The 27,567-nt window shown below is 39.1% G+C and overlaps 3 protein-coding genes across 5 annotated transcripts; 2 read left to right on the plus strand and 1 right to left on the minus strand.

Moving 5' to 3' along the window:
• Nucleotides 1-725: 725 nt before the first annotated feature.
• Nucleotides 726-10,322, minus strand: pbx2 (pre-B-cell leukemia homeobox 2). 2 transcript variants are annotated; one of them, XM_064350856.1, is made up of 9 exons: nucleotides 10,045-10,321; nucleotides 9,139-9,212; nucleotides 5,761-6,005; nucleotides 5,125-5,315; nucleotides 3,739-3,874; nucleotides 2,554-2,695; nucleotides 2,262-2,356; nucleotides 1,638-1,694; nucleotides 726-1,370 (listed from the first exon to the last, which is right to left on the minus strand). In XM_064350856.1, exons 1-9 carry the CDS (start codon nucleotides 10,314-10,316, stop codon nucleotides 1,290-1,292), a joined length of 1,293 nt encoding a protein of 430 aa, XP_064206926.1. In that variant the 5' UTR covers nucleotides 10,317-10,321; the 3' UTR covers nucleotides 726-1,289. The 2 variants fall into 2 exon arrangements, with proteins under 2 accessions (XP_064206926.1, XP_064206935.1); XM_064350865.1 differs by lacking the exon at nucleotides 1,638-1,694 and having other exon boundaries at nucleotides 10,045-10,322.
• Nucleotides 10,323-12,143: 1,821 nt separating this feature from the next.
• Nucleotides 12,144-16,151, plus strand: LOC135263180 (G-protein-signaling modulator 2). The gene is made up of 5 exons (XM_064350877.1): nucleotides 12,144-12,333; nucleotides 12,789-13,397; nucleotides 14,200-14,350; nucleotides 14,890-15,128; nucleotides 15,435-16,151. The coding sequence occupies exons 1-5, from the start codon at nucleotides 12,304-12,306 to the stop codon at nucleotides 15,573-15,575; spliced, it is 1,170 nt and encodes a 389-aa protein (XP_064206947.1). The 5' UTR covers nucleotides 12,144-12,303; the 3' UTR covers nucleotides 15,576-16,151.
• A 2,171-nt stretch (nucleotides 16,152-18,322) lies between these two features.
• On the plus strand, nucleotides 18,323-27,154 carry dnase2 (deoxyribonuclease II, lysosomal). Of its 2 annotated transcripts, XR_010332405.1 has the most exons (8): nucleotides 18,323-18,447; nucleotides 18,904-19,004; nucleotides 19,484-19,646; nucleotides 21,436-21,535; nucleotides 22,043-22,207; nucleotides 24,199-24,435; nucleotides 25,003-25,690; nucleotides 25,749-27,154. XR_010332405.1 is itself a non-coding variant. In XM_064350890.1 (7 exons), exons 2-7 carry the CDS (start codon nucleotides 18,907-18,909, stop codon nucleotides 25,353-25,355), a joined length of 1,116 nt encoding a protein of 371 aa, XP_064206960.1. In that variant the 5' UTR covers nucleotides 18,323-18,447; nucleotides 18,904-18,906; the 3' UTR covers nucleotides 25,356-27,154. The 2 variants fall into 2 exon arrangements, 1 of the variants encoding a protein (XP_064206960.1); XM_064350890.1 differs by having other exon boundaries at nucleotides 25,003-27,154.
• The last annotated feature ends 413 nt before the right edge of the window (nucleotides 27,155-27,567 follow it).

Raw genomic sequence — 27,567 nt, forward strand, 5'->3', positions numbered from 1 at the left:
TCATTGATGCTGCTACTAAAAACTGGCAAGTCTAGCCTTGACACTGCTCAAGATGGATGCACATTTTTTAGAAATCTACACAATTTCTAAAAAATGCTATACAAGGCATTTCCATTAGAAATTATTAGATGTTGAAGATAAATGGACAAGGGTGACTCTTGAAGTTAGATGTCAACAATCATTAGCAGAATCGATCATTTTACATTTTACCTGGGACCTAACAATTTAAAAAATGAACAAATAAGATACTAAACTGTACAAGTAAACATGCTTTCATAATGGCACGTACAGTCACTGTGGTGTTGATGCACAACACTGTTCCAGCCTGACCCACACATTCTTTTGTAGCTGAAAAGCTGATTGCGAGAGAAAACCAAAAAAAATAATTTGGTTTTCTCCCACCAGTCACTGGAAAATTAACCCCGGCTGTTCTGGACATTTAAAAATAGAAAAAAGGATTATATTAATTACAGTATTCCATGTGCAAGAAAAAAATGTAAATAAGTTAACGACACTAATTGTGTGTCTCAAGTAAATATGGAAAAATGTTCTCACATTTGAACGGCTGCATCAAAAGCATTCATTACACAAAAATTAACAAAGTGGAGATGTGGCTGATTGAATAAGCATGGAGAAAGACCCCTGTGACGCAGGCATTAGTATACAAGATTATCCACACAAAATCAGTCCTCAAGGAACAAGTACAGAGGCCTAGAAAGACAGGGTAAATGTGTATATAGAGTCTTTATTGTAAAAGAGGTAGAGAATACAGGTGTTTCACTGTACAGAAAAAAGACAGCACTGTTGATATACACACTCATTCAGACCGTTAATATAGACAAGGTACACACACCTCATTCATATAATTATATGCACACACACAGCTCAGTAGAAAAAAAAGGTAAAACAAGCACACACAAAACAATCTTTGGATTTATCTCTATTACCCCCTCATCCTTATACTTTCACTTCTATCTGAGCAAAAAAGGTAAACATAATCATAATAATATAATAGTAGTGATAATGGAGTTTTGTCAAGTCATCCCTCCCTCCCTCATCACTCACACAGCAGTAACAAGTAGATAAGAGTAGTGGAAAACCCAGCCCCAGTCCTATACCAGACACACACCACACACTCAACCACCCACGCACATGATGACATACAGGGATTGATGCTTTGAAAAAAGCATAAACCATGGTGGCATAACTTTTTCTGTTGTTTCTTTCTCCAGCGAAGACACACCTCTTCCAACAAACCAATAAAACCTTAATGCAAACGGGTGGGGCCATCAGTTGGAGTTTTCCGAGTGGTCACTGCCAGGTGATGCAACAGAAGGGGGCGTGGCCGGCTCCTGCCAACTACCATTAGTCTGAAAACGAGGAACAATTTGTGAATGTGGACAAGTATAAATAAACACAAAGCTCTTAGCATTATTATAAATTAGCCACACACGGACAAAATTCTGCCTTTAACAACATAACTGCAGGAATTCATTTCAAAGGCAAGCTGAAATCATTTGAATAACTGAATAATTTCAACCACTCAGAAAGACAAGATCGCCATACTATTGATTGGATCTGAAACCAGGAGGAGTATGTGCTAAAAATGGATTGGCCTGATATTAAAGCTCTCTCACCCGGCTTTCTCTGGGGCTGTACAGTCTGTCTGAGAAACGGGACTGAGTCACTGAGTCCTACCAGAGAGAGGATAGGGGGTTCAGACAGAAGCACAATGCTGGGGGCAAGGTCTGTTCACATTCAGTGACATCATTTACCTGTCTTCAACACTGTAATATGGCGTTAGCCATCCAAATAACAGCATGAATACACTCAAGTTTTATTAGGTGTAGAACTTGTTCACACTAAAATGAATGAAAGCATTTTTCTCTGCAACCATGCAAAAACCACTAATTTCAGTATGGGAAAATTCATGTTCTAATAGGACAATGATCCACAGCATACAGCAAAACTACAAATTAATGGCTGTCAAAATGGAGGTCAGCATTCAGGAGTTGTCCAGAAAAATCCTACTGAATCGGAGCTTGAACCTGAAGATTGCTGTCCACCAATGCGTTCCATCCCACTTGACAGAAATTGAAAAATTCCAAAAATTCTTTGTGGGGGGCTGTTTATTAAACATGTACACCTTTCATTTTTGAAAAATAAAACATGCTGATGAACAATTTTTTTCTATTAAAACGGTGTTGAATTACTTGAATTACTGCTGCTGAAGGGGAATAAAGTAAAATGCATTCTAATACCTGAGGCCCCATGTGGTAGGCCGCCTGCCCTCCATTCATGGGAGGAGCCCCCAAAAACAGGTCAGCTGAGCCAGAGAGAGAGAAAGACCCCGAGCCTGCAAAAAGGAAGCAGACAAAAAATGGTAGAACAAAATTAAGCCCGCAGACCTGCACAACAAATACATGAATACATTAACACATCGGCAAAGAATATGTTATTCAAGAAAAACTCTTTTGGAAGACGTAAATCGACGTGATCAAGAGATGAAAAAAAACTGGTGTATATATACACCATTTGTATGCAGAAGCTCACCTGTAGAGTTTGGAGTGTGTGGAGAGTCCTCATTCTGGGTTGCCCCTATGGCAGTCTTCATGGCATATATATTGGCCTCCTCTTGGAACTTGCTAATGTTCTTCTTGTAGCGGATCCGCTTATTACCAAACCAGTTTGACACCTGTTAAGAGCCAGAGCAAATAAGACTATGACCGTACAGCAGTCCAGAGAAAGGTAGGCGTTTCTCTGGGTAATGCTCATCTCAGACTCATGTTTATGGATATATAAATATATATATACACTCACAGGTCACTTCATTAGCTACACCTGTTCAACTGCAAATTGCACCCATTAACACAAATATCTAATCAGCCAATCACGTGGCAGCAACTCAATGCATTTAGACATGGTCAAGACGATCTGCTGAAGTTCAAACCAAGCATAAGAATGGGGAAGAAAGGTGATTTAAGTGAACGTGGCATGGTCGTTGGTGCCAGACGGGCTGGTTTGAGTATTTCATAAACTGCTGATATACAGGGATTTTCCCGCACAACCATCTCTAGGGTTTACAGAGAATAGTCCGAAAAAGAGAAACTATCCGGTGAGTGGCAGTTCTCTGGGCGAAAATGCCTTGTTGATGGCAGAGGTCAGAGGAGAATGGCCAGACTGGTTCGAGCTGATAGAAAGGCAACAGTAACTCAAATAACCACTCGTTACAACCGAGGTATGCAGAAGAGCATCTCTGACTGCACACCACGTCAAATCTTGAAGCAGATGGGCTACAGCAGCGAAGACCAGACCGGGTGCCACTGCTGTCACCTAATGAAGTGGCCGGTGAGTGTGTGTGTGTGTGTGTGTGTTGTGTGTGTGTGTGTGTGTGTGTATATATATATATATAGCATTGCTAACTCATTAGTATATACTCTTGATCAGTCTGAACTGTTCACATGCAGAGACCACTACTCAACATATTTATATACAGCATGAGTGAGTTAAGCATTTTGAAAAAACAGTGAGAGGAAAATATGGGGCTGTAGATAGAAGTCATGAACAAAACAAGGACATGCAGAATGACAGTATCAGAAGTGTGTGGGAAAGAGTAGAATAGTGCCAGAGTGAGGGGTAAGACTACATATGTCAACCAGGCACAAGCAACAGAGCGCAACTGTAGGTGAAAGAAAGAGAAAGAAAAATCAACAAGTGGCGGACGACAGCGAGACACACCTGAGAAACAGTGATGCTGCACTGCTTGGCAAGCTCCTCCTTGGCCTCCTCGCTGGGGTAAGGGTTTGAGAGGTGAGAGTAAAAATATTCATTCAGGACCTCCGTCGCCTGCTTGCTGAAGTTACGTCGCTTGCGCCTGTTAAAACAGAGGAGCACATGTGGGCTTATAGAAGTCTATATATAGACAGCCATAACGTTATGACAGCAGAATGAACTGGAATTGGGTCATCAAAAATGACAGAGATCCAGTATTGTACAGTGAAGAAATGCAATTACTTTTAATGTGCCCAGCGATGCATTTGCATTTACTGTTTTTCTGAAAAGACTGAACGCAGGGAACTGTGTGTGCATATTTTGCTAAGCTAATTCGTCTCTGACTGTAGGCCTATCACTGTAGATAGTTTTGTGGGTGGCTAGGGATCCATGGTTGATGCCAGTTGTGGGCTAGCAACTAGATGGTGCCCAGCAACACTGCTGAAGCGCGCTTGAGCAAGGCATTAAACCCCATAACTGCTCCAGGGGCACTACACTGCGGCTGACCCTGCACTCTAACCTCTTTGATGATATCATGTATGTGGGGGACTACAAGCGTAGGGGGACCATGTTTTATGTGTGAATCCATAAAAAAACTAATTCCAGCTACCTTAATTGGCAATGAAGTCACCTTAATCTAAGATGGCCACCAGGAGTAATGACAGGTGATGGCCATTTTTCAGAGTAATGATAACAAGACTGACCGGACCACGTGCAGGTTTCACTAGATTTGTGCACGACGACCTTGGCAATTTTCTCCAACTTTTCTAATCACTTCGAATCTGTAATTTTAAAACCGATACTAGTACCTTTCACAAAGTAAAAATATGATCCACAATACAACGATTAGGGCAGCACGCCCTTAAATACCAATTTACCATGGTTGCTGCATGATTTCATGGTTTACTTTCAAAAAATATACACATTTTTTTTAAATCAAAGAATGTAGATAAAGGTAATGCAATTCACCGAAAGAAGTCAGCACAACCCTTTCCAAGTGTCTGTCATATGCCTCAATAAAGCTCCTTTCCTCCACTCCCCCACCACCACACTTCAGCCCAGAAGTATGTGGAGGAAAGGAGGGGAGGAGACGAGTTTGAAGCCGCTTCGCCAATACAGTTCTGTGCGCATCGCTCGTGTCCTCCGGTACCGGGACACTGGAGGGAGGGAGGACACGAGGACCGGTTTCTGGGGCACGGAGGAGAGGGGGTGGTAGTGGAGGAAAGGAGGATACATTTATCGAATACTGGGGTGCAGCAGTAGAGAAAAGTGAAAAGGAGCATCCAAGACTGGCCATCACGTGCAGGTGGCGGCCAATCAAAGGTGACCGCATGTGCGCGCACGCACACACACCTGGCGTCGAGGAAGCGGGACCGCAGGATCATGACTGCCTCGCAGGTGCTCTGTTTGAGCTGCGTCTGGATGGAGCTGAACTTGCGGTGTATGATGGCTACCATGCGCTCGATCTCGCGAGGGGAAACGGGTCGGGTGCGAGACTGCTCCCTCAGAAGGTTCATCACATGTGTAGTGAATTCACTGCACGCCTGAAGGAAATAGTCACATGTACACAAAGCTCAGAAATGCTGCCTTTATGTCTACCAATGTGGAGAAGGATATTTTGGACTCTCCTCCCTGCACTGCTACCAATTAAATATTACCCATATCTGTGCGTTGCAAGGAAACAGGGCCAATTTAATCAAATTCTGGATGGATGGTTCATATGGTAAGAAATGTTCCAGGTGCAGTTGCAATTGCCTAAGCAATAGTAAGCATTTGTATCTGCCACGTGTTTCAAGTGGTTAACAAGTTTACTTAGTCCTGAAACAAGACCCAGCATTGGACACCTATTCTACACCACCTGAGCTTGTAATGACCTCACTGATTAATCAAATTCCTCATCTACCTGAATAAGATTTAAGATCACCTCCTTCTTGCCACTGGTCAACTGGGCAAGTCCAAACGAGTCCACCAAATACATCAGCAAAGTACCTGCTCATATTTCTCAAGCTCAGTGTGGTAGATGTTCCGAATCTGGCTCAGCTTGCTCTTGTAGTCAGAATGCTCCAGTGAGCTGTCTGGTGACATTCCGCCCGAGCTGGTTGCTGCGGATACGGCAGCTGCTGCACCGCCTCCTTTTTCTGGCCCTGCAACACCTTCTGCCAGGAGCATGTTGTCCAATCGCACAAGCTGAGGGTCCTGGGGCTCCTCCTCCTGATTACTTCTCATAGACAAGCCTGAAACACAGGAAAGGTTCATCAGTTTTTGCTGACCAATCAGAAGTTGTTGTACCTTGAATATTCACAACATTGTTGTCAAACTCCTTGATGGAAATAAGCCTTCAATATCGGACACCAACTTCAATTTCTCACAGAACAAAGCAAATCATCCTCTGGGAGAACATTCAAATTCATTGCAGCCTTTAAATTTTTTAAATGGCTTGGTTGCATAAGGATGCCCATTTGTAACCCTGTTGTCTAATTTCTTAAATAAAATGTTCAGGACTTCACATTACATGATTCATGCCTATCTAATCTAAGGTTAGGCAACTCAGGACCGCAATCAGATAGTGTGCTAAATAACAGTAAGCACCATATATTTCAATTTCCAGGAAAATATCACCATTTAAAAAAATGTATCTACTACCAAATTCTCTATCCACAAAAGCCCCAGCTATAACTTTTCCCCATCCAACAAGTAATCTACAGATCAGACACATAGCCAGCCTGGATTACATTTAAGCATATACATTTGTGTGACTAGTTACACAATTTAAATGTGTAATTAACGATGCTTAAACCCCACAGAAAACGAACTCACTGCACAAGTAAAATTAAGACTGTGAGACTATCACCTCTACTATAAAACTGAATGACTGTAAAAATGTAAAACTATCAGAACACAATATGCCAGAAACAATAGGTAGCATGGAGACACTTCCATGTTATAGGAATGGTAAGTTTGCAAGGTTTCAAGTCATTCTTCATCATAGCATAGCAGACTGTATCAGGGGAGCTTATAGGTTATGACAAAAAAATGCAGGTCAATTCCATGAGGAATGATTGAGAAGAAAATATTCTCTCAATTGAAATTTACTAGCTCTGATGCCAATGATATCTTCTCCTAGGAGAAATTACATCAACCATGTCAATTTAATCATTCGTAGTCAAAAGACCTACTTCCCCAAGGTGGTAAAACAGACACACAAGATTCATTTTGTGAAATTGCAGCCCGCAATTTCGATATCGAAGAAGACTGTCTGATTCATCAGCTAATACACGCTGTCTTGTCCATTTTTTGGACTTAGCCTACATTGTAAATGACTTGCATTTAAAAAAATGAAATTTATTCAGTGGGTAAATTCAGCAGGCCATGCTTTTAATCACATTTCATGTGTGCTAAATGCAGGGCACCAGCTTAGCAAACATGAAAGGGGAATTTACTGTGCCTAATGGCCTTGTGGGAATTTTATATTCCTCAAATGTTTAGTAAATATTGCCCGCATTTGTCGAATTATATAAAATACCACACTATACTAAAATGCTTCAGCCATGCAGCTGAAATATTCTAGCAGTGCAATTTAAACTTGATGCCTGGACTATAGCCCCATAACCCTGAAACAGCAGCTATCAACTTAACTCTGTCAACTTCATAAATTAAAAAGTGAATATTGGCATTCTAAAGCAGCGGTGAGTATGGAAACAAAAACTATTTTTGTTCAGACTCCAAAAACAATTTACAAAAATGACTTTTCTGCGAGTGCTAACCTCAGAATATTCACAGATAACTGCCTATAGCTTCCATCTTTAATCTGAAACGTTGCTCCACACCTCCTTGGACAATGGACATGCAACAAAAGAGTTCTGAAAAGTGTCACAGAGAGCAGCAACATAAATCCGTTTATGGTTCATTTTTGTTCTACGGATCCATTTTAGAATTTATGTTTAATACTGCTTTTTTGATGGATAATCCTACATGGCCAATCTAGAAAATTAAGGGAAACACCATTACATTACAGGCATTTAGCAGACGCTCTTATCCAGAGTTACACAACTTTTTTTTTTTTTTTTTTTACATAGTATCCATTTATACAGCTGGATATATACTGAAGGAATTTTGGTTAAGTACCTTGCTCAAGGGTACAACGGCAGTGTCCTACTCGGGAATCGAACCTGCGACCTTTCGGTTACAAGTCTAGTTCCTTACCCACTGTACTACACTCCGTCCTAGACCAAGTGAATTTGGAGCGCTAACTTGTCAGATTCTCCTGAAGTTTTGATATCTGACAGAAATCTTAAAGTTTAATAAGTCCCCGTATTTTTAAACATTTTTGTCACAATAAGCTGCTTCCTCTTTTAAGACCCTGTCATTTTCAGTACACTGACATTGGGTCTTAAGAGGAAGCAGCTTATAGGGCCAAAAATGTTCCAAAACTGGCACTTTGATTTCAAAACTGAAATGTGGGTATTGCTTTAATGATCAAAAATACTGCCTAAATTATGAGTGTAATATCGTTTCTGTAGATTTAATTTAGAAAATTATTAAAATCTCCCACTTAAAATGTAATAATAATCGTAAATAAATGTGGCACATGTTCAAAGACTCCACTCTTATTAAGACAGGAATCCCACAAACCCACTGACAAAATATGAGCCTATGCTTCCCGTTTAAAAACCCGACCTAAAGTCAACCGACAGGGAGAAGCGCCGAAAAAAGTCAAAAAAAAATCTTTTTACTAAATTATTTCAGTTATTAAGTGAGCCTTTTAATGATCATGATCTCTCATGACAAATCCCGAAATAATATTGATTATCTTATTATTTATCCGGGTAGTTGCTCACACATTTTGTTGGGATACTGGCTTTTAAACAACTACACATAACCACTGACATACTTAAGCTGTATGTACCTAATGCACATTGATGTCCACCCCTTTTCCCCAACTTGTTTTCTTCTCGGCCAAGATTTAAAAGTGACTTTACGAGCCAAAATGGCGTCAGCTTCTTGGCGAAATCAAAACGCTGATTTGCTAATAGGAATAGCAGCATACTTGCTCAACCACTACTATATAATGCATTCAATGACCTCGTAAAAACAAAAGGGAGAGAGAATCATTGCAATTTCTCAAAAAATCATCGGATATTTGAACGACCACGACTGTTTTTAATCTTTCTTTTTAACAGCAGACTACTATCTAGCTCAATATATTATTATGAACCAACATGGCGTGTGCATATCTTGTAGTATATAGTTAGCAAACGTTACGGACTGAATGCGTGTAAAATAAATTGAAATAATCTATTAAACTAAATAAAAGTATAAACAATAGTAACCTCTCTAATGAAATTATAATAAAAAAAGAAAACTCACCGGTTTTCTCTTTGATTTCACACAACACGCTGAACAAAGCCGGTTTCATTCGGTGACAATTCAAGGCGTGTTTTCTGTCGGGTAAAAATAAATAGCTACAGCTATATAAACAGAACTTCATAAAATAAAACAAAATGCTGCATTGGTTCAGCCAAATATAATCAGCTATGGATGACGTATGGTTAACCTGGATCGTTAGCTAGCTTGATCCAACTTGGAATTTTAAGTAGCCAACTGTTAGCTAGCATTAACTGGCTAGCTTTAACAGTGGTTTGCACATAAGTGGTCGGTTTCCATAACAAACGACGTTATATGCCAGGGTTTACAAGAAGGCTTTGCAGTTAGTTCGCCGATTTGTGAGACTTCATTTCTAACTCAGCATTAACTAGCAGTTTGACTTAACTAGCTAGCTGCTACAAAGCCCAGTATTGGCGAATGCGATATTGGCTAACTTTTAGTCGGCTAGCTAACTTGATAGCAAAGTTAGCATCAGGGGCTAACTTGGGTTTTTGGAAAACACCCTGTTTTAACGCTGAACATTCAGCCATCATAACTCCTACACTCATAGCTGAAACTTTGCAGTTTCTTCGTGCTTGTTTGCTAGCGCAAGAAAATCACGGGATTGGCTACTGCTGGGTATGAGTATTTTAGTTGGACTGGTAGCTTCGTAGATAGCTAGCCAACTACATAACAGGACAACTCGCTAGCTAGCAAACTACAACACCACTCGTCAAAAGCCCAGAAAAGTCATTACCTTAAACTTGGCAAAACTGGATAGTTTCAGCAACCTAGCAAGCTAACGTTACTATAAATAATATTCCAAACCAATCTATGTTAGTTAGTCGGCTAGTTATTTTGGAGTTGGCTAGCCAGCTAACAGTCGAAAGTGAATGTTTTGTTACTAACTTTGCTTGGGCTTCGTCCAAACTCTGGTCGGTAATAGTCATAATTTGCTGCAAAATATCTCCGATGTCTCTACGGCTTTCGATGCCATTTTCGGAACCATCCAGGCCCGTTTCTCCTTCAGAGCGGTGTTGCGAAGGTGGATGGACCGAGTTGAGGGCATGCAGACCAGGGTGCGTATTCATTCCGAGGCCTCGGCCATTGGGCCCGTTCCCCGTTAGTGGCTGCTGCTGCAACATCTCGTGCAAACAGTCAATGTGGCGGTAGGTACTCATTTGCACCCTTCAAAAGTTACACATAAGGTCCCCTAGCGACGTGCAGAAAAACGGCAGGTGGCTGCGGAGATAAATTTAACTCGTGTGACTACATCTTGATAAAAATATGAAAAATAGTCAACAAAAGTGTAACGAATTATAGCCACTATAAATGACTACGGTGACCCTTTTGGCTTATTTATTTTGCAGGGTCTTTTTTTCTAGTGTTCCTTGTTTCTTGTCTCCAGAGAAAGGATAAACTTCATATTTGCAACCTAAAAACAATGATAGCATAATGCTTTGGTAATTATTCCACCATCTACAGTGGGTTATTGAACCTTATTAAACCGGTCAGTGGTGCCTGGTTAGAAGAAAAAAACAACATCCAGTGATCTCTGAAAACCCACCCACAAAGGTCAGAAACAAGGCCCCGGTGTTCTGTTTGTAAACTCTTTTCCAGTGCCCTCCCTGCACTAAACTTAATTTTGGGCAGTAATAAAACAAATCTGCTGGTGTCCAATGCTGGCAAAAATTAAGCAGCCACCCTACCCAAATGAGGCTTGTATCGCTACTGCTCTGATGTTTTGGCTAGGGTCATTCATGTATTTTTTTCCTGGTTATTCTTTTCATTTAGAAAGGACAATCATATTTTCGTGTCTCATCATTGCAATAACCTCTCCTACTGATTTCCTCCAAGGTGTATGTCGCCAATCAGGATTTATTTTCATATTTCAGTTCACCAGTTGATGTGTGCAGTCATTACATTGTAGGAGCAAACCTCATATGGACTTGGTGTAAGTAGGCTGTGGGTCAATCAACCAGGAGTCACTGCTGTGCATAGAGACAGAGAAAATACCACTGACCCAATTCATGCACTGGACTCTGCTCTTGTGTGCAAGAGTAGACCAACTAAATAAAAAAAACATTGAACATGAACTTCATTGTTAATACCCTCCCAGTATCACCAGCCGATGAATGATAACAATAACAAGCTACTGCTACCCCCATCAGTGCAGTAACCTTGTTTTAGACATGCACTGGTTTACATAATTATAAATAAAATAATAAAGTAAATGCATATTGTGATAAACTAATTAGATACAGGAATCAAAGCTGTAAATTCAGGCTAAAGAATATTATAATTTTACAATCTCTTTCCCTTGTTCGCTTGCTCTCTGCCAACACCAAGTTCTATGGCCTCCAATTGTTTCTTTTTCTCTGTCGCTTTCTCTGTCTGTACTTCTCTTTTAGCTTTCAGTCAACAGGAAGTCAGTATAACCACAAATTCGTTGTCACACAAACAGATGCTGTTTCAACATATTTTCAATCATAAACCCTGTTATAGATGCTTTGCAAACTGAACAGACTATACAAAAATATGGAACACTTCAAGTAATCGTGACTTTTAGAAAAGGCACATTTTTCAAATATTTTCAGCTCAAGCTGAAATTTTACAGTGACTCATAAAAAAAAATTCAAATTCACATTCCAGATAGGCCCTGACAGATATGGACAGGTTGTGTAATGCGGTGTACGGAAGCAAAACAAAGACGAAAATGATAACTATTTCAAGGTAAAGTGTACAGTGTAAACATGGGGGTGTGAGTATAATTTGAAAAAGGTCACAGTAGCATATAATTGTACACATTCTCTTCAAAATGAGATTGTTTTTGATAAACGGTTCTGTTTTTTTATACATTAGATTGATTATTTGCAGTGTCTGACCCCAGAACAGTAGTAAGCCTTCAGTCTTAATATACACTCAATCTACTCTGATCATTTTTTACAGCGTAATATCAGATGCGTGCACGTATTAGAGATAGGGGTGGGGGGTGGGGGTAAGAGAGAGGAACAGGAAGAGAAAGATACAGACGGAGGGAGAAAAAGAACACGCCTTGTGACTCTGTGCTCCCAGCTTTATCACAATTTTTTGTTGTAAATTTGTTTGTGACTGACAAACTGTTGAGAGAATTATGTTGCATGTAGTTATTGTCAATTCAAGGAGCTGATGTTCAGCGAAAGACAGACATCAAAACAGGTAAGAGAGTTAAAAGATTTATGTTGGGGGCAAGGAAGTGAGGGGGAGGACAGACAGACAGACTCGAATACACAGTTTTGCTATGACAGAACATTAGGATTACACTGACATTCATGTTGGCTAAGGCACAATGTGAAGGAATTGCAGATAGAGAATGAAATTGTTTAAGTCTGTGTAAGTACTGCATGTTGCTTTAAGGATGATATACAACAAGTACTGATAATATACAGGACAACATTGTTATGCCGCAAATTGTGTCTGTTGATTAATTTGTGACTTTGTAATAGATGTGAATTCATATGCTGTTGCATATTCAATGCAAATTCTTTTTTTACTGTTTAGAGTTTACAGTATTTTCATGGTTTCGATGTTATAATGCACTGCAATAGTTTTGTGTATCATTACACTGAAAAGATGACTGAAGAATAAGTGTGTACACATATTGTTTTGTTCAGGTTCACATGTTTGATAGTGGACTGCTACAAAGGTCAATGGAGGTAAACACTGAGTCTGTGGACATCACAGTTGATACAACAAAAGTGAACCCGTTTGAACACCTTTTAAATGAAGAGAAAGGTGGTGAAATAGACGGTGAAGATGACAGGGTCAACAAAGAGGACACAGAAGATCCAGTGGAAGAGAGAAAACACTTTAGTGGAGAAAGAGAAAGTGAGGATGGAGAGACAGAGAGTATAAAGAATAAAATACAAGACCCAGAGTTGGAAATAAAGAGACAGAACAGTGTTGAGACAGAGAGAGATGAAAGAACAGAAGAGGTGAATCAGGAACAAAGGAGGGATGATGAAGGGAGGGAGAAAAATAAAATGGATTTTGAAGATCAAACAATCAAAGATGTGAATGCAAAAATAAACAGAGAAGAAGGAAGCCATATTGTAGAAAAGATTAAAACAGAGACAACTAGGGAGACAGACGGAGAGGAAGGACTAGTCAGAGAAAGACAGCAGGACACAACAAATGTCAAGCCAGTAGCACAACTTATTGACCCAGTATCCGCTGAACCAAACTCCAGAGACAGACTGAGTCCCCAGGATGCACAGAAACAGGTAAAACTGCCCCCCCCTTTCTGTTTTATGACTCACCCTCTCTCCCCTCTTTATTAGTAAAGTTATTTGGTAAAGACTGGAGTACTTGTAAAATGAGGAATTGAGGTTCTTTACAACACAAAATACAACTCTTGAATGAGAAAATGAATAATATAGGGAATTGCTGCGATATGATTAACGCTTTAAGAAGGGCAATATGGAATACACAAGGGTAACTTGAGATTAATATTTCAATAATAAATTAGAGAATACAAAACATGACACACAAAATACTGCCATTTTTGGGTAACACACTAATGCTGACTCTTAATTGATGTATCTGTAAGATTTTTTTCTATTGTCCATTTTGAGGAGTGTCCTGCAAAAATTATGGTTGGTTCCCACAATTTTGGTATATTTGAGAACATGACAAAAATGCTGAAGTGGCTAAAATAGTTTAAAATGACAGATTATCAGTTGACTGTGAAAGACAGAAATGACATTACTATAAGCTACCCTCCTCACATAATTATTTAAGTGTTTTCACAAGAATTACCTTAATTTTCATTTACATGGCTTATTCATTTGCAGTCAGGAAACACACCTCTTACATAAATGCTGTGTATTTATAAATCCTGAATTGATGGGCACAAGTTGGCACATCTTTCACACTGATATGTGAGAATAATATGTCATATGGTTGCTACTTTTGCAAAGCTTTACTGATGTGGCACATAGAATTAGCACGTATATCATGTGCAATAGGCAGTATAAATATAAATATTTCACAGATTTTTGCCCCTCCTTCTTCTCTCTTGCTTAGATTCGCCGGTTAACTCCTGACTTCCCAGACTCGCTGTATGAATTGCTGTGCTCTTTACAAGAAGGAAGAAGGCTGAATGACCAGCGTTGCTCTTTCATAGTGGAGCGGAGATGCCATTCTGAGCCAAGTACTCCTGTACCCCGGCACCGAGGTGAGAGGGAGCTGGAATAGCTGTAATGCACAGTAATACATTAGATGGTTATGACACACATGCTGTATATTCATAAAAGTTTTGGAGTTTTAATTTGTTTTTAAATTGTCAGTGAGACTAACACAATGGTGCATTTGACCTGAAAAAGTATTTAGCATCTCTCAGCGCTTGTGAATGACAGATTGACAGAGTTCAATTCAAATGAGAAAGCAAGAAGGCAAGAGATGGAAGAGAATGAGAGAAAAAGAGAAATTATGAAAACTGTACACTGAAAATAGATATTAATATCAAGCATGCTGTGATGTGCATGTACTATAGAATCCGTTTGAGCTGTGTTCATGTGGCATTAGTCTAAAGCTTTGGAGAACACATTCACTGCTTTTTAATGAATAAACTCTTCCTAGTTGGATGACAGAATTTGAGGAATTTTCATCCATGCTGTAGCTATCAACTTTGCTTGTGAAAAGTATATTCAAAAGGATGAAATTGAATTACCAGAAACAAATTACAACTGTTTTCCCTCCCCTTCATCACCATAGTGGTTTTCTCCTCGATGACATCGTTGCAGAAAGAGGAGTTTTTTGAATTTGTGGCTACATCCCAAGGCCGTCGTCTTGATGACCAGCGAGCAGAGTTACATGATATCCCACCCCCTCAACCACCTCTTCAACGAAAAGCCAATGACAGGAAGGCTAGCCTTAAGGGGGCGGAGTCAAAGAGAGTGGCTCCAAGACCTGCTCCTAAAGAAGAATTGTACAACATGATTCTGACTTCTCAAGTAATTATCATGATAGGTTTGAGGAAAATAGGAACAATAATTTTTCAAATTATTGATTTAAAACTGCCAGTGTTTGCTTTTGAAAAAATTATACAGGATCAGGACTTAAAAGATGCTGTTTGAAGTATTTCACCAATCGGGGGCAAGGAATTAACTAACTTTCATCCGGTTGGATATGATCTAATTCAAGATATTGTGTATATATGTACATATTCACATACATGTAGTTGTTAAATGATCCAGATGTGTATTGTGTAGTGTATTGTTTTCAGTTTTTGTTGTAACTGTCTTCCTCCTCTTTCACAGGCTCAGGGGAGACTGGAAGAGCAGCGTAGTGCTGCTCCTGGCCCAATGGACGATGAAGATTTCTTCTCACTGCTATTGAGGGTACAAGGAGGAAGAATTGATGAGCAGAGGACAGAGCTCCCTATTACTCTTAGAGAATGAAGAGGAATGGAGTGGGTGACCAGAAATGCGGAATGGGACTCCTCACATTCAAACTCTGCATGTGACTTAGGGTGACCAGGCTTGAGTGTGGCTGTTTTGCAAGTCATCTGTTCTACTGAGTTAGTTACCTTTTTCACAGTGCTGTGTGTCAAACAAAATATCCCATGTCAACACAAAAACTCTGATAATTTGCTTATTTTTTATAAGTGAAATGTATCAATTGTGTTCTTTTAATCACATTGCAAAATAAATATGGAAAACATATTCAAATTCATGTTCATTCAAATTTAACCAGAAAGGTTTTAAAAAATATGTTTAATAGTACATACATGCATACATACAAGTTAATTTCACCGAAGGGTTTCAAGTGTTAGCATACAGAATAAATGGCATATAATGTTATTGTGAACAATTACTGTATATTAACTGACTTGTTTTTGGTTTCTATTTGTGTTTTTGTCCAGCCATAATTCCATTATTTAGAATTTGACAGCCATATTTCTACTATGAAGACATTGTGCCCCAAACAGGATAGTTCACACTGGCTTTTCAACAAATAAATGAACTGAAAACAAATGTACAGTCTGTAGTAAATATGCTGGAAGTGACAAATATAGCTATGCAAGTTGAAAAATAAATTTCATTCAGGGAATTAATGGGATGACATAAATATATTTTATTTTTATTATTGATTGGCTGTATGTAATGTATTACATTTTTAAAAATTCATATGCTAGGACTGAAATACAGCACAGCTGGAAGGGAAACATGCACAGACCTTTATTACTGTGATTCAACCTTGAACCCCAATGGCTAAAGTTTCTGTTGCTCTCCTTTGATAAGGACAGATGACAATACACAGCCATACAATGCCAAATACAGTTACATGTACTGTTTCAAGAAAAAGTATGCGAACCATTTTGGACTTACTTGGATTTCTGCATTAATTACTGGTTAAATGTGGTCTGAGTTTCATTTAAGCCACAATAATAGACTAACACAATCTGCTTCAACTAATAACAAACAAATAATTGTACATTTAAACATTCACAGTCAAGGTTGGAGAAAGGATGTGAATCTCTAGGCTAGTAACTTCTCTAAAACCTAATTGGAGTCATTGTTCCAATCAATGAGATGATATTGGTGGTATGGCACACAAAGTTTGGTTGCTGACAGTCTGCAGTTCTCAAGAAACATCTGCTCATATCAACCATGCCATTATCAAAACAATTTTCAGAGGGCTTTAAAATAACTGTAGAGATGCATAAAGCTAGAAAAGGCTACAAAAGTATTTCTAAAAGCCTGGGTGTTCTTCAATTCACAATAAAATAAATTGCTACAAATGGAGGAAATTCTGTACTTTTGCTACTCTCCCTAGTAGTTGGCATCCTGCAAAGATCATAGCAAGAGCCCCGCATGCAATCCTGAAGGAGGTCAAAAAGAACCATTGGGTAGTAACAAAGAACCTGCAGAAATCTCTTGAAATTTCCAAAGTCTCTGCTCATGTGTCCACTATAAGAAAAACACATAACAAGAATGGTATTCATAAGAGGACACCATGGAGGAAACATGTGTTCTCCAAAAAAACATTGCTCAGAAGACCACCTGGATGTACTACAACACTTCTGGGACAATGTTCCTTCAGTTTTTGTTTTTTTTTGCAAAAATGCACAATGCTGTGTTTGGAGGGGGAAAAGCACTGCCCACCAACACCAAAAACATGGTGGGGTGAGCATCATGGTTTGGGGCAGCTTTTCTGCCTCAGGGCCTGAGCAGCTTGCAATCATTGAGAGAACAAATCATTAAAAATTGTATTAAGAATTTTTACTGGAGAATGTCAGGGTAGTGACACATTGTGTGCATGGCCGACAGCACTGTTCAATGCTGTTAATCCACACAGATAAACCAGAATCATATTTTAATGACATCTATGAGTTATGATAAACAATGTGTTTACAGTAATTGATTTGGTTAAATGTTGCCAGCAAACTGCAGTCAGAGATCACAAAACTAGCATACTTGCAATGGTGCGCAATGAGAATTTACAACCATGATTTTAATGATTTCACTCAAATGTTATACAATATCTAATTTATTAAGTATTAACAAGTACACATTTCAGTATTTTGACAAAAAACAAACAAAACAAACAAAAAAAAAAACAATAGTGTGAATACCTAGCAAAAAGAAAATAAGCAATTTAGTGAATATGATTCTTTTTTGACTGCACTTATTTATGCCTTTAAGGCTAGCATGTGGCGACACGAGTAATCATATAAGAACAGTTTTACATTAGAAGATTTAAAAAAAGAAGTATATTTACATTACATTACATTTACATTACATTACATATTTAAAGGTTTAATATTTATATTATCTTCATTTTTAGCAGTCTCCCTGTTCTGCAATGTTTGCTCTTCTGCAGTGGGTTGAGGCAATACTGTCCAAATGAATTTGAACATGAAATCACCTTGTTTGCAGTTTTTGATACCTGATATTTGAATTTGGATAAAACTTTCTGTGGCTATTAAATACAACAATATCAATGGTACCCCGGTGCAAATATTAAGATCCATTTCAATAAACAAATAGGTAGCAAAAGAAACCACATTTTGCAAGTCTACCAGAAAGGGATGAGGGACAGAGAGTCGTAATAATTTAGCTGATCCTTTATTGCCTTCCTTCCTCGGGCCTCCATAATCTCCGCCCACTTGTGGCATCGGCTTCTGAGAACAAAACCACTGAAAGTTCATTGGACAAAACAGTTGCTAGCCGGTGACGGTTTTTCACAGTTTACACAGTTCACAATCTAGGAAGTGAACTTCACTAAGGAACGAACTGCAGGGTGCCCGAAAACGAGCGAAGAACATAGGTGAGCAATGTATGATATGTTCTGTGCACGAGAAATTGAGAGGTGTGTTGTATTTTTCATATTTATTCTTCCTGTTTTTCTGTGTCCGATATGTAACTTACCTAAGCAAAGCGAAGTAATTGCGTTACAGGCTAGTTACAGTATATAAACTAGCTAGCTAATAATTATCCTGAAAATTTCCAAGAATGGTGAAATAAACATACATTTAAAATACATTGGATTTGAACATTTTATCTCAATGTACAGATAAGAAATAGCTAATTATTAACAGTCGCGTACCGTAGGCTACCTTACTGTAAAGACCTGCGAATTAGGCCAGTATCTATTGTGTTTATATTACGCTAAAACGGTGTTGATATGAGCTAATAACAGGTCAAACGTTTTAATACATTTCAAATGGCTAGATAGATGTTGCTACTTTGTGTAGTTATCAATAACTCTGCCTGTCATTCTCAGGTGATGTTTCCACTCGGTTTCTTGTTCCTGCTATATACAGCAGTAGAGGGAGCTACCTCACCCATCTCCTGCTATAATGACCAAGGGCACTCCGTGGATTGGTGAGCAAACCTGTTTTGAGTGAAATGAATGTGCTGCTGGTTGTAGCGTACCAAACTGATCCAAATCTTTGGTGGCCCGGCTAACGCAGCGATCTTCTGCATCCTGAAGCACTGTCATTTTTTAATTTCCAAGATAGCCTAACTAACATGGAATAACCATCTCGTGAGCCACAAGTTACCCGGTTAGCAAGGGATAACTGCATTCTCCGGCTGGTCGTACTAGATGGGCTAGGTCGCGAAAATGCTAATTGGTTTTCAGTGTTTTAATTGGGCTATAAGTGTAAAGTTGTTCGGAACTCTCACCTTGTCCCTGAGTTTTTTTTTAATTTTTTAAATTTTTTATGAAACAATGCGAGTTCTCCGAATTAACTGAACATGAACGCATTCAGGGAAGTACCGACTGTCCAGATAGTTTCGGCGGCTACGTATGGTTCCTGGGACAGTTTTGTATATGCACTTATGTCCCCTCTCTTTTTCAGGTTGTATTTGTACAAACTCCCTCACCAAAAGCACAAACAAGATGAAGGGCTGAAGTACCTGCTGATGGATGGAGGAAGTGAGGGATGGACAGAGGGAAGCGGGCTGGTGAATGACAGTGCAGGAGCTCTGGGGAGGACAGTAGGACAGCTGTATGAGCAGAAGGTGTGGGTATATCCATGTTATATTCTGTGTGTTTGGCCAGATGCCTGTCATTTACAGTTTTCCCCAATTGTTTAAATACATTTCCTGAAACTACTCTTCATTTTGTCAAAGCTCTAGACAGCTGTTTAGCCATTTTCTTAAAAGGCCACAATGTTGAATTTTTGTCTCAAAATGATTGATCTTACTGACTACCAGTTGTACACAACTATGCAAAATGAAAAACACAGAAAACCCTTGTGCTTATCATTTGGCTCCTGTGTTGTCAGTGTGGCCATTTTATTTATGCTGAAGGCTGATTGGACAATTAATAAATTCATATTTGCTTCAGTTGAATTAATGCCATCTATTGGCACTTGAACTTGCATTTTGAATGGCAGTGCTTTCCAGAGATTTTATGTATGGAGGTTGTGCCAAATTTAGGATACTCTGTATAGTGTCTTGCTGAATATGTGATGTTGAATTGCCTTCTGAGCAAAAAGCAACAAATATGCTTGTATTTTTGCAGAATTGGCATAGGAATTGTGTCTCAAATTTAAGTGTCACTGTGAAAATGTAATGTAATGACTGTTCAAAATTTGTCCCAATGTCATAAGGAAACTGAATTTAAATGTCCAGAGTTATTATTTTGTAATATAATTGTGTGTACATTTGTCCTAGACATGCTTATATGACTATGTTGTCCATAAAAAATGTAAACATTCATGAGGAGTCACTTAATCAAGAGATATACTGTAGTCTCCCAGCATGAATTTTGGCAGAGAAATTCCATGGTTCCATAAGAAATTTAATAAACTTACACTTTGTTGACAGAATTGAAAAACTAGGGTGTGTACAATTACTTGGGTGTATTACTAGAATAGCCTATTTGATTGATTGGTTTCAGATTTTGTGACTAAGTAGACCATGACATTAAGGTCATGTTCCTCAAATCGTCTGTCAATTACTTGTGCTGGTGGAAAGGGGGATCTTGCAAAACGTACCTCTCTGGAGAAACGTGATGCTCTAATATGGGGCAAAATGTTCACTCGGTACCATGAAGTAAAGTTTGACACAATAGAATCCTACACTGGTATAACACAGGCAGTTAAGAATTCAGAATGAATTCTTAGTGTCTTAGTGTCTCAGTGCTCTGATATGCTTTAGTCAAGAATGACATTACAGTGTGTTTACTCTAATCTTTAACCAGTGCCACATTTGTGCTTTTTTTGCAGCTCATATTATTTCAAAACTGAAAGTAATTTTAATGTGCAGTTTTAATTTTTTAGGGGAACAGAAAGAGAACAAAAAAAGAAACGAGGAACTGTGGGTGCTGTGTGGTTTCTTTTCTTTTCTTTTTCTAAACTATGCTGTGTGAAAATGATTTCAATGATGTGAAATTAATTTTTTCTTCAGTGCTTGGTTGTCTTACTCATATTTACTGCAGAGATTTCATGCCATGGTTTTTGAATGCGTACCACTATTTACGTATTCTTATTAGAATATTCTCATTCTGTGACATGGTATTTGTGGTTTATCTAGACTTTTCAGTCTAAATGTCTGCTTAATTGCTTTAGAAGGGAACATTTCTCTTTTCTTTGCCATTGAAATTGTGTTTTAACGCACCTTTGCAGATGTTAGCCTGCACCAGTCAAGCTCTGTGTATAAAGTCTCTGCACTGTTATGAGCCCTTTGTATGGGTGCCTGAGTGAATCTCAGGATCAAAATCGTGTAGTCTGGCTCCTTCTTGCTTTTGTGTGCTTGTATTTTGATTTGTCTGTGTGTGTGTTTCATCAGTTTGTATTATTTTCAGGGCGGTGAAATTGCCTACATCCTGTACAACGACCAGAAGCCCCAGGGTAGGGGAAAAAAGGGAACTAATGAGGACAGCAGTAGAGGAGGTCATACTAAAGGTAAGGTAGGGTCTCATGCATGATAAGCATGCCTCACTTTAAACCTCACCCTTTGTTATTCAGAGTTAATGTCTGCCTGCAAGCCAGCATGACTGAATCAGCCACTTAACTTTCATTTTAGGAGCAGAAGTCAGTATAATAAATCAGGTGAATAAAAAAAAACTTTAATATATAACATAACATAATGACACGAATAGGCCATTCAGCACAACAATGCTCGCCATTTTCCTAATTAAATTGTACCTAGTGCTCTGATTGCCTACATGCTAGATAGTATCTAACACCATATTAAGCCTGGTCTTTAAAAAACCCAGTTTCTGCCTGTATTACATAGCAGGCTATTCCACACGTTGACTAAGTAATTGGTATCAATTACTCAGAAATCATCTTCTAAATTTACTTGGTTGTGCTGTTAGTATGGCTGCAGTACATTGATCTTTCTGTCAGTTCTACTGATGTGGTGAAATGCTGTCTCACGCATCCTGCACCTGCCCTTCTCTCTTTCAGGTGTTGTACTGGTGGGTAAGACACAGGGCTTTTGGTTGGTCCACAGCACACCTCATTTCCCCCCTGTCAAGGAAGGAGGAGAATTTTCATATCCACACTCAGGGATCACGAATGGACAGAACTTTCTCTGTGTCACGTACCCATTGGAGATGTTCAAGATTATTGGTGGGTGCATTTTATGAGACAGACTGAATGCATGGCCTCTGGATTTTAACTCTCTGTATGGATGGAGATCATTGTCTAAAAGCATCTAATTACTGTAGGTGGCATTATGGGTTTTTAATTACAAAAACCATTATTATAGTTATAATAATTTCTGCGATGGTTATATTAATGATAGATAATCTATAGCTGTCTTTAACAACCACAGCCAAATTATGAAGTTTCTGCTAGTGAATACAGGGGATTTAATAGTTTGGAAGTAATTTGGTACTCCTTGTCAAAAATTGTAAGTAAAAACTTTGGAGCTTTACAACCAACTGATAGTTGTGCCATCTTGGCAACTGCAAAAGAAATCTTTACAGATGACACTGTAATACCGGTAACATAGATTTCACTGATAACTGGTGCTGCCACCATAGCAACTGTGAAAATAATGCTTGCAACTGGCACTGTCAAATGTGAAATGAATAGCCTACTTGTAACTAGTACTGTTACCATAGTAACTGGGAATAACCTTTGCAGATGCCACTATCACCATAGTAACCAAATATAACCCTTTCAGCTGACAGTATATAACCATAGTTACAAAGCTGTGTAGTCTATGCATGTTTGCTGTTGTAGTGAATGAAATGAGTGTGACTAATTTGATGGTGCACTGACGAGCTGTTAATTGAGATAATTATGTGGGATTTCTCAATGTTGGTCCTGACCTAGCACTGTCTTCTAATTTGGTCTGCATTCTTAATTACCCAGTATAATTGAGCTGTTAATTAACTGCTCTCATTTGATTCTCCTTTTCTCATTATAACACTGATAGATCCAGCAATGTGCCAGTGTACGAAGCTTCTCTGTGATTTGGAGTGATCTGAAATGTATGACAGCTGCATGCTCTGAATGCAGTTGATTAGATGATACGAGATTCCAAGCATGAGAAAATATTCTGTGAGAGAAAGTCTTCTAATTACCCAAACCTGGAATGGACAAAATGAACCTTTGAATTGTTAAAAGTATGATTGAGGTTTCCTAACAGCAGTAGTTTATTCTTCTTCTCTACTCTAAAAAAATTTAAAAAAACATCATTCTCAATAATCACAACACTATTCAAGTTTTATTCTCTGTTAACTGTCAGAGGTAGTAGAGGTAGGTGATTACCTGTATGTATGCAGGTTTTTATTTCCCCTAATTACCCTGGCTGAATGAACTAGTTACTGATTGGCTGTATACCCCAACACTGGTTCACTCATAGGTTAGATCACTGTACAAGGTTTCATATAGGAACACAAGAACAGATATCAGCTGTCATTCATGTGCTCATTAAGAAATGTAGCTGCAGTGTCAGATAGCGTAAATGTTTAGGCTAATTAAGTAATTACGGCTAGAAGAAAAGGATACAGCCCTTTCATTACATTACAGGCATTTAGCAGACACTCTTATCCAGAGCGACTTACACAACTTTTTACATAGCACTTTACATTGTATCCATTTATACAGCTGGATATATACTGAAGCAATGCAGGTTAAGTACCTTGCTCAAGGGTACAACGGTAGTGTCCTTACCTGGGAATCGAACCTGCGACCTTTCGGTTACAAGTGCAGTTCCTTACCCACTGTGCCACACTCCTTTCCTCTGCGCTTTAGTCAGGTCAGTCAGCTCAGCTGACTGGTCTTTTTTAACATGAAACTATGAAAATGTGTTTTATGATGATAATAGATTATGTTGACCAGTATGGCAATGTTACTCTGTGCTAAAAAAACATTTTTTCTAAAGGGCTGACATAAGCAGATTGATCGGCCTGCAGGAGAAATGAAACAATTGGGCTTGTGGTTGTGAAGTGGTGTCTCGTGTCTACTTTCAGTTTCTTTTCCTAAAGAGGAAAGCGGGCACCAGCAGGTGGTCATCGGGACGATGATGAATGAATTTACCCTTTGTCGGGCACAGTGTTTTGTCGCAGGTGCATGTTGTGTGTTCATGGCGTTTTCACCGTGCTTTGCAGGCGAGCAGCTGCAGATCAATGAGCCTCATGTCTACGACTGCAACGTGCCCGATTCTCTGGCCTCCGTCCTGCCGTCCATGGCCGAGGTCTGTAGGAGCGCCAGAGGCCGGGAGAGAAACGTCAGTCTCTCTCACTCCGCCCATTTCTCTTCCCACGAATCCAATCGCAGCGTCTCCCTCACCTCGTTGGCTGGGACCAACTTCATCAGCTTCGCCAAGGGTGCATCTTTTGGAAATGGTAATACCGTTACTTGGGATAAGTCAAAAAAATGTATGGAGGGGCTGCCAGAGGTAGCTCAAAGATATCAAAGAGATCAAAAGGGAATTAGGCTGATCCCAACTGTGCAGTTGACTTGACTACAGTGTCACGGTACACTCCACCATGTTCTTTAGCTAAAAAGTTCCAGAATAGACATGTACTTTATGAGATTGCACACGTAGCCTTTCCTTACAGGGCAGGCTGCATGCTGTTGGTTCAAATGAGAGCAATAATATGTGATGTAATATATAATTACAATATAACAGTAGATGATTAATGATTTCATTTAGCCAAGTATATAATTTTAACACGTATTCTGGTGTTAGGCTCCCAGACGCCATATGCTAATCAAACCTGTCTTGATGAATAATGTCAGCATATGACAGGTCATGTGATGTTTAGACATGCTTCAGCTTCATGACTCAATTGTGGCATGTGAAAATGTAAAAATGCATAGTGGTTCAATTCTTAGTTGCATACTGTTGCATTTTCGGTGATTGTATTTTATAATATAAAAATAGCCTCTGTCTGTCCTCTGCCTCTCAGACCTGTACCACTCCTGGGTGGCCCCAGCTCTCCAGTCAGACCTGCTGGTCCAGTTCTGGCGCCTGTCAGAAGGGATTCTTCCCTCAGACTGCTCCGCTAACTGGAAGGTCCTGGACATCAAAACCATCTCGCTCGGGGAAACGACCACATTCCATACCACCCTGGACCACTCCAAGTGGGCGGTCAGCACGGGCCGTGGGGCCCAGGACGAGGCAGGGGGCTGGATTTGTGTGGGTGACATCAACAGAAACAAGGCAGAGGAGAAGAGAGGGGGCGGGACCGTGTGCCAGAGGGACGCCACAGTGTGGAAGGCCTACAGGAATGCGGTGCAGGAGTGGTACCCCTGTGATTGAGTGGTAGGCTGTGATGCAGAGCAAGGGGAGGAGTTAATCAATGCATATTAATCAATGCATATAATACTTACAGGCTTCCTGCATAAGACTGGATGTGGTCGATAATGCAGTAAAACAGCTACGTGCCAGGGAATAATGTAATGGGTACGAATGTTTACAAATTTGTTTTATATTGGTGTTTTTAAAATTCAGTACTACCAGTGAGATAACTCATGCATGCTACAATAATAGAGTACATTCACTGAGCATTTGATTGCATTACTAACACATTTTGAAATCCTCAAAGAAGTCACAAAATATTTTATCAAAGTAACACGTTATTTTAGTAAATCCTGGTAAAACAAGCCAATTCTGTCATGTTTAAAAGCTCCTGCAAAGTTTGTTGCCCTAAAGGAAATAATATGGATTATCTGACACGATCATTACATGTACTGACTTCTGAAGCAGAAACAAAAGATTCAGTCTGAACAGGATTCCCAGTTCAGCCAACTAAATTCTGTGGATTTAGAAGTCAAAGGGGTGGGTTGTAACTGCATCCATTCTTTTTGCTGTTTACGGATAATTTTATATGTATAGCTGTGTAAAGATAAGTTATTTGTCCTTTTTGTTACAACACAACTGTTTATAAGGTTTACAAATGATTGATTATAAATGGGCCCTTGTACCTTCTTGGTGATATCGCACTTTCGTATTCCTGAGACTAAGACTGATGTTCTCCACTCCTGTAAGTTACTCAGGATAAGACCATCTCCTAAGTGATTGTAATGTCATGTAATATAAACAACAGGCAACACTGAGAACATGCAGGCTAGTATATTTATGAAATACATTTTTCAGTTTATGATTCCTGTTTAATAGCGTATTACTGCTCAGTATTATTTGGCAGTGCTTGAATCTCAAATTCAGCGAATGAAAGGAGTGTCAAGCCATGATCAACCTTAAGGACTTTGTCAGGTGTCCTCTATAAATGTTGAAAAACTGCTTTTGATAGCAAATGTGCTGTGATCCAGTACTAATATTGAAATCAGTTAGTCTGCTTAGATAACAGGTGCAGAAGAAGAGCTTAGCTATATGCACTAAAGTGGGGGGGGGGGGGTAAGTAAGTTTGAGGGGGGAGGTAGGGGGGAGCTTGGCTTGATTCTGAAAGGCAAGATGTGGTTGAACGTAGTAATGATAGTATCCCTGTTTGAAGTTCTGCCTTGAGTGGCTAGGTCAAGTTTATTTTGGTTGTATGATATTTTAAAAGTTTTAAGTGTTGTGTTTGCCATTGCAATGATGCTGCTTTTTTACTTGAAGGCCAAGTGTTTGCACTGTTAATCTACACTGTAACTGTAAAGGTTCTCGCACTGAGAGTCACACTGGATATGGAGGACTGCTAAGCACAGAATCTGAACTGGACATGACGGAAAAGACTGGAACATCATGAGGAAGAGGAGGCTGTAAACATTCGGCACACTTGCTGAAAACTATTTTGCCAGCATAGCCAACTATTTTGTTTTTAGGACAGCTTAAATTGTCTGACTTCCTTTTGTGTTACTGTATTGGTTCTCCTGAAAGATGTGACTATTTGTGCACATCAGAAAAATGAGAACAAAAACAAGGAACTGAAAGAATAAGTTAGCATGTCATGGTGTAACTACGCAGTAGTGGAAGGTACTTTAGCTTGCATACAGTAGCACTTTGAGTGTAAAGGTCAATTTGTTGTTTAGATTGATTTTTTAAATTTTTCTAAAGAACTTACCCACATTTTCTAATTTTCCCTCATCAGATTTGAAACTAATAAAAAACATTTAATTTAACATATCATTGCTACATATTTATATCATGTAGCTTGCATAGCATTTTAGCAAAATTGGTAAAGCTGGTTGTTTTATTGATTTTAATTTTATAAATATGTCACAATCTGTACATTTTCCTAATTAGATTTGATTCAACACAAAACATTTAAAAGAAACTGAAATTAGAGGGGATTTCAATGTATTTGAGAGAAGACTTATCGAGTAGTTGCTTTGATTGGTTAAAAGTGGTGCTATGCTGTAATCTTAGATTCAGGGGACTGTGGCTTGATTAAGCCTGAAATACTTTTAAACCACTTCTTGGACATTTTCAACATGATAACCACCAACATGCAGTTAAGCGGTTAATTAATTAAATCTAAACCCAGCAAACAACAAACCTGTGATTAATGCAATGCTTCAATCTCTGCCCACCA

This window comes from Anguilla rostrata, chromosome 1, assembly GCF_018555375.3.
Source record: "Anguilla rostrata isolate EN2019 chromosome 1, ASM1855537v3, whole genome shotgun sequence".
Lineage (NCBI taxonomy): Eukaryota > Metazoa > Chordata > Actinopteri > Anguilliformes > Anguillidae > Anguilla > Anguilla rostrata.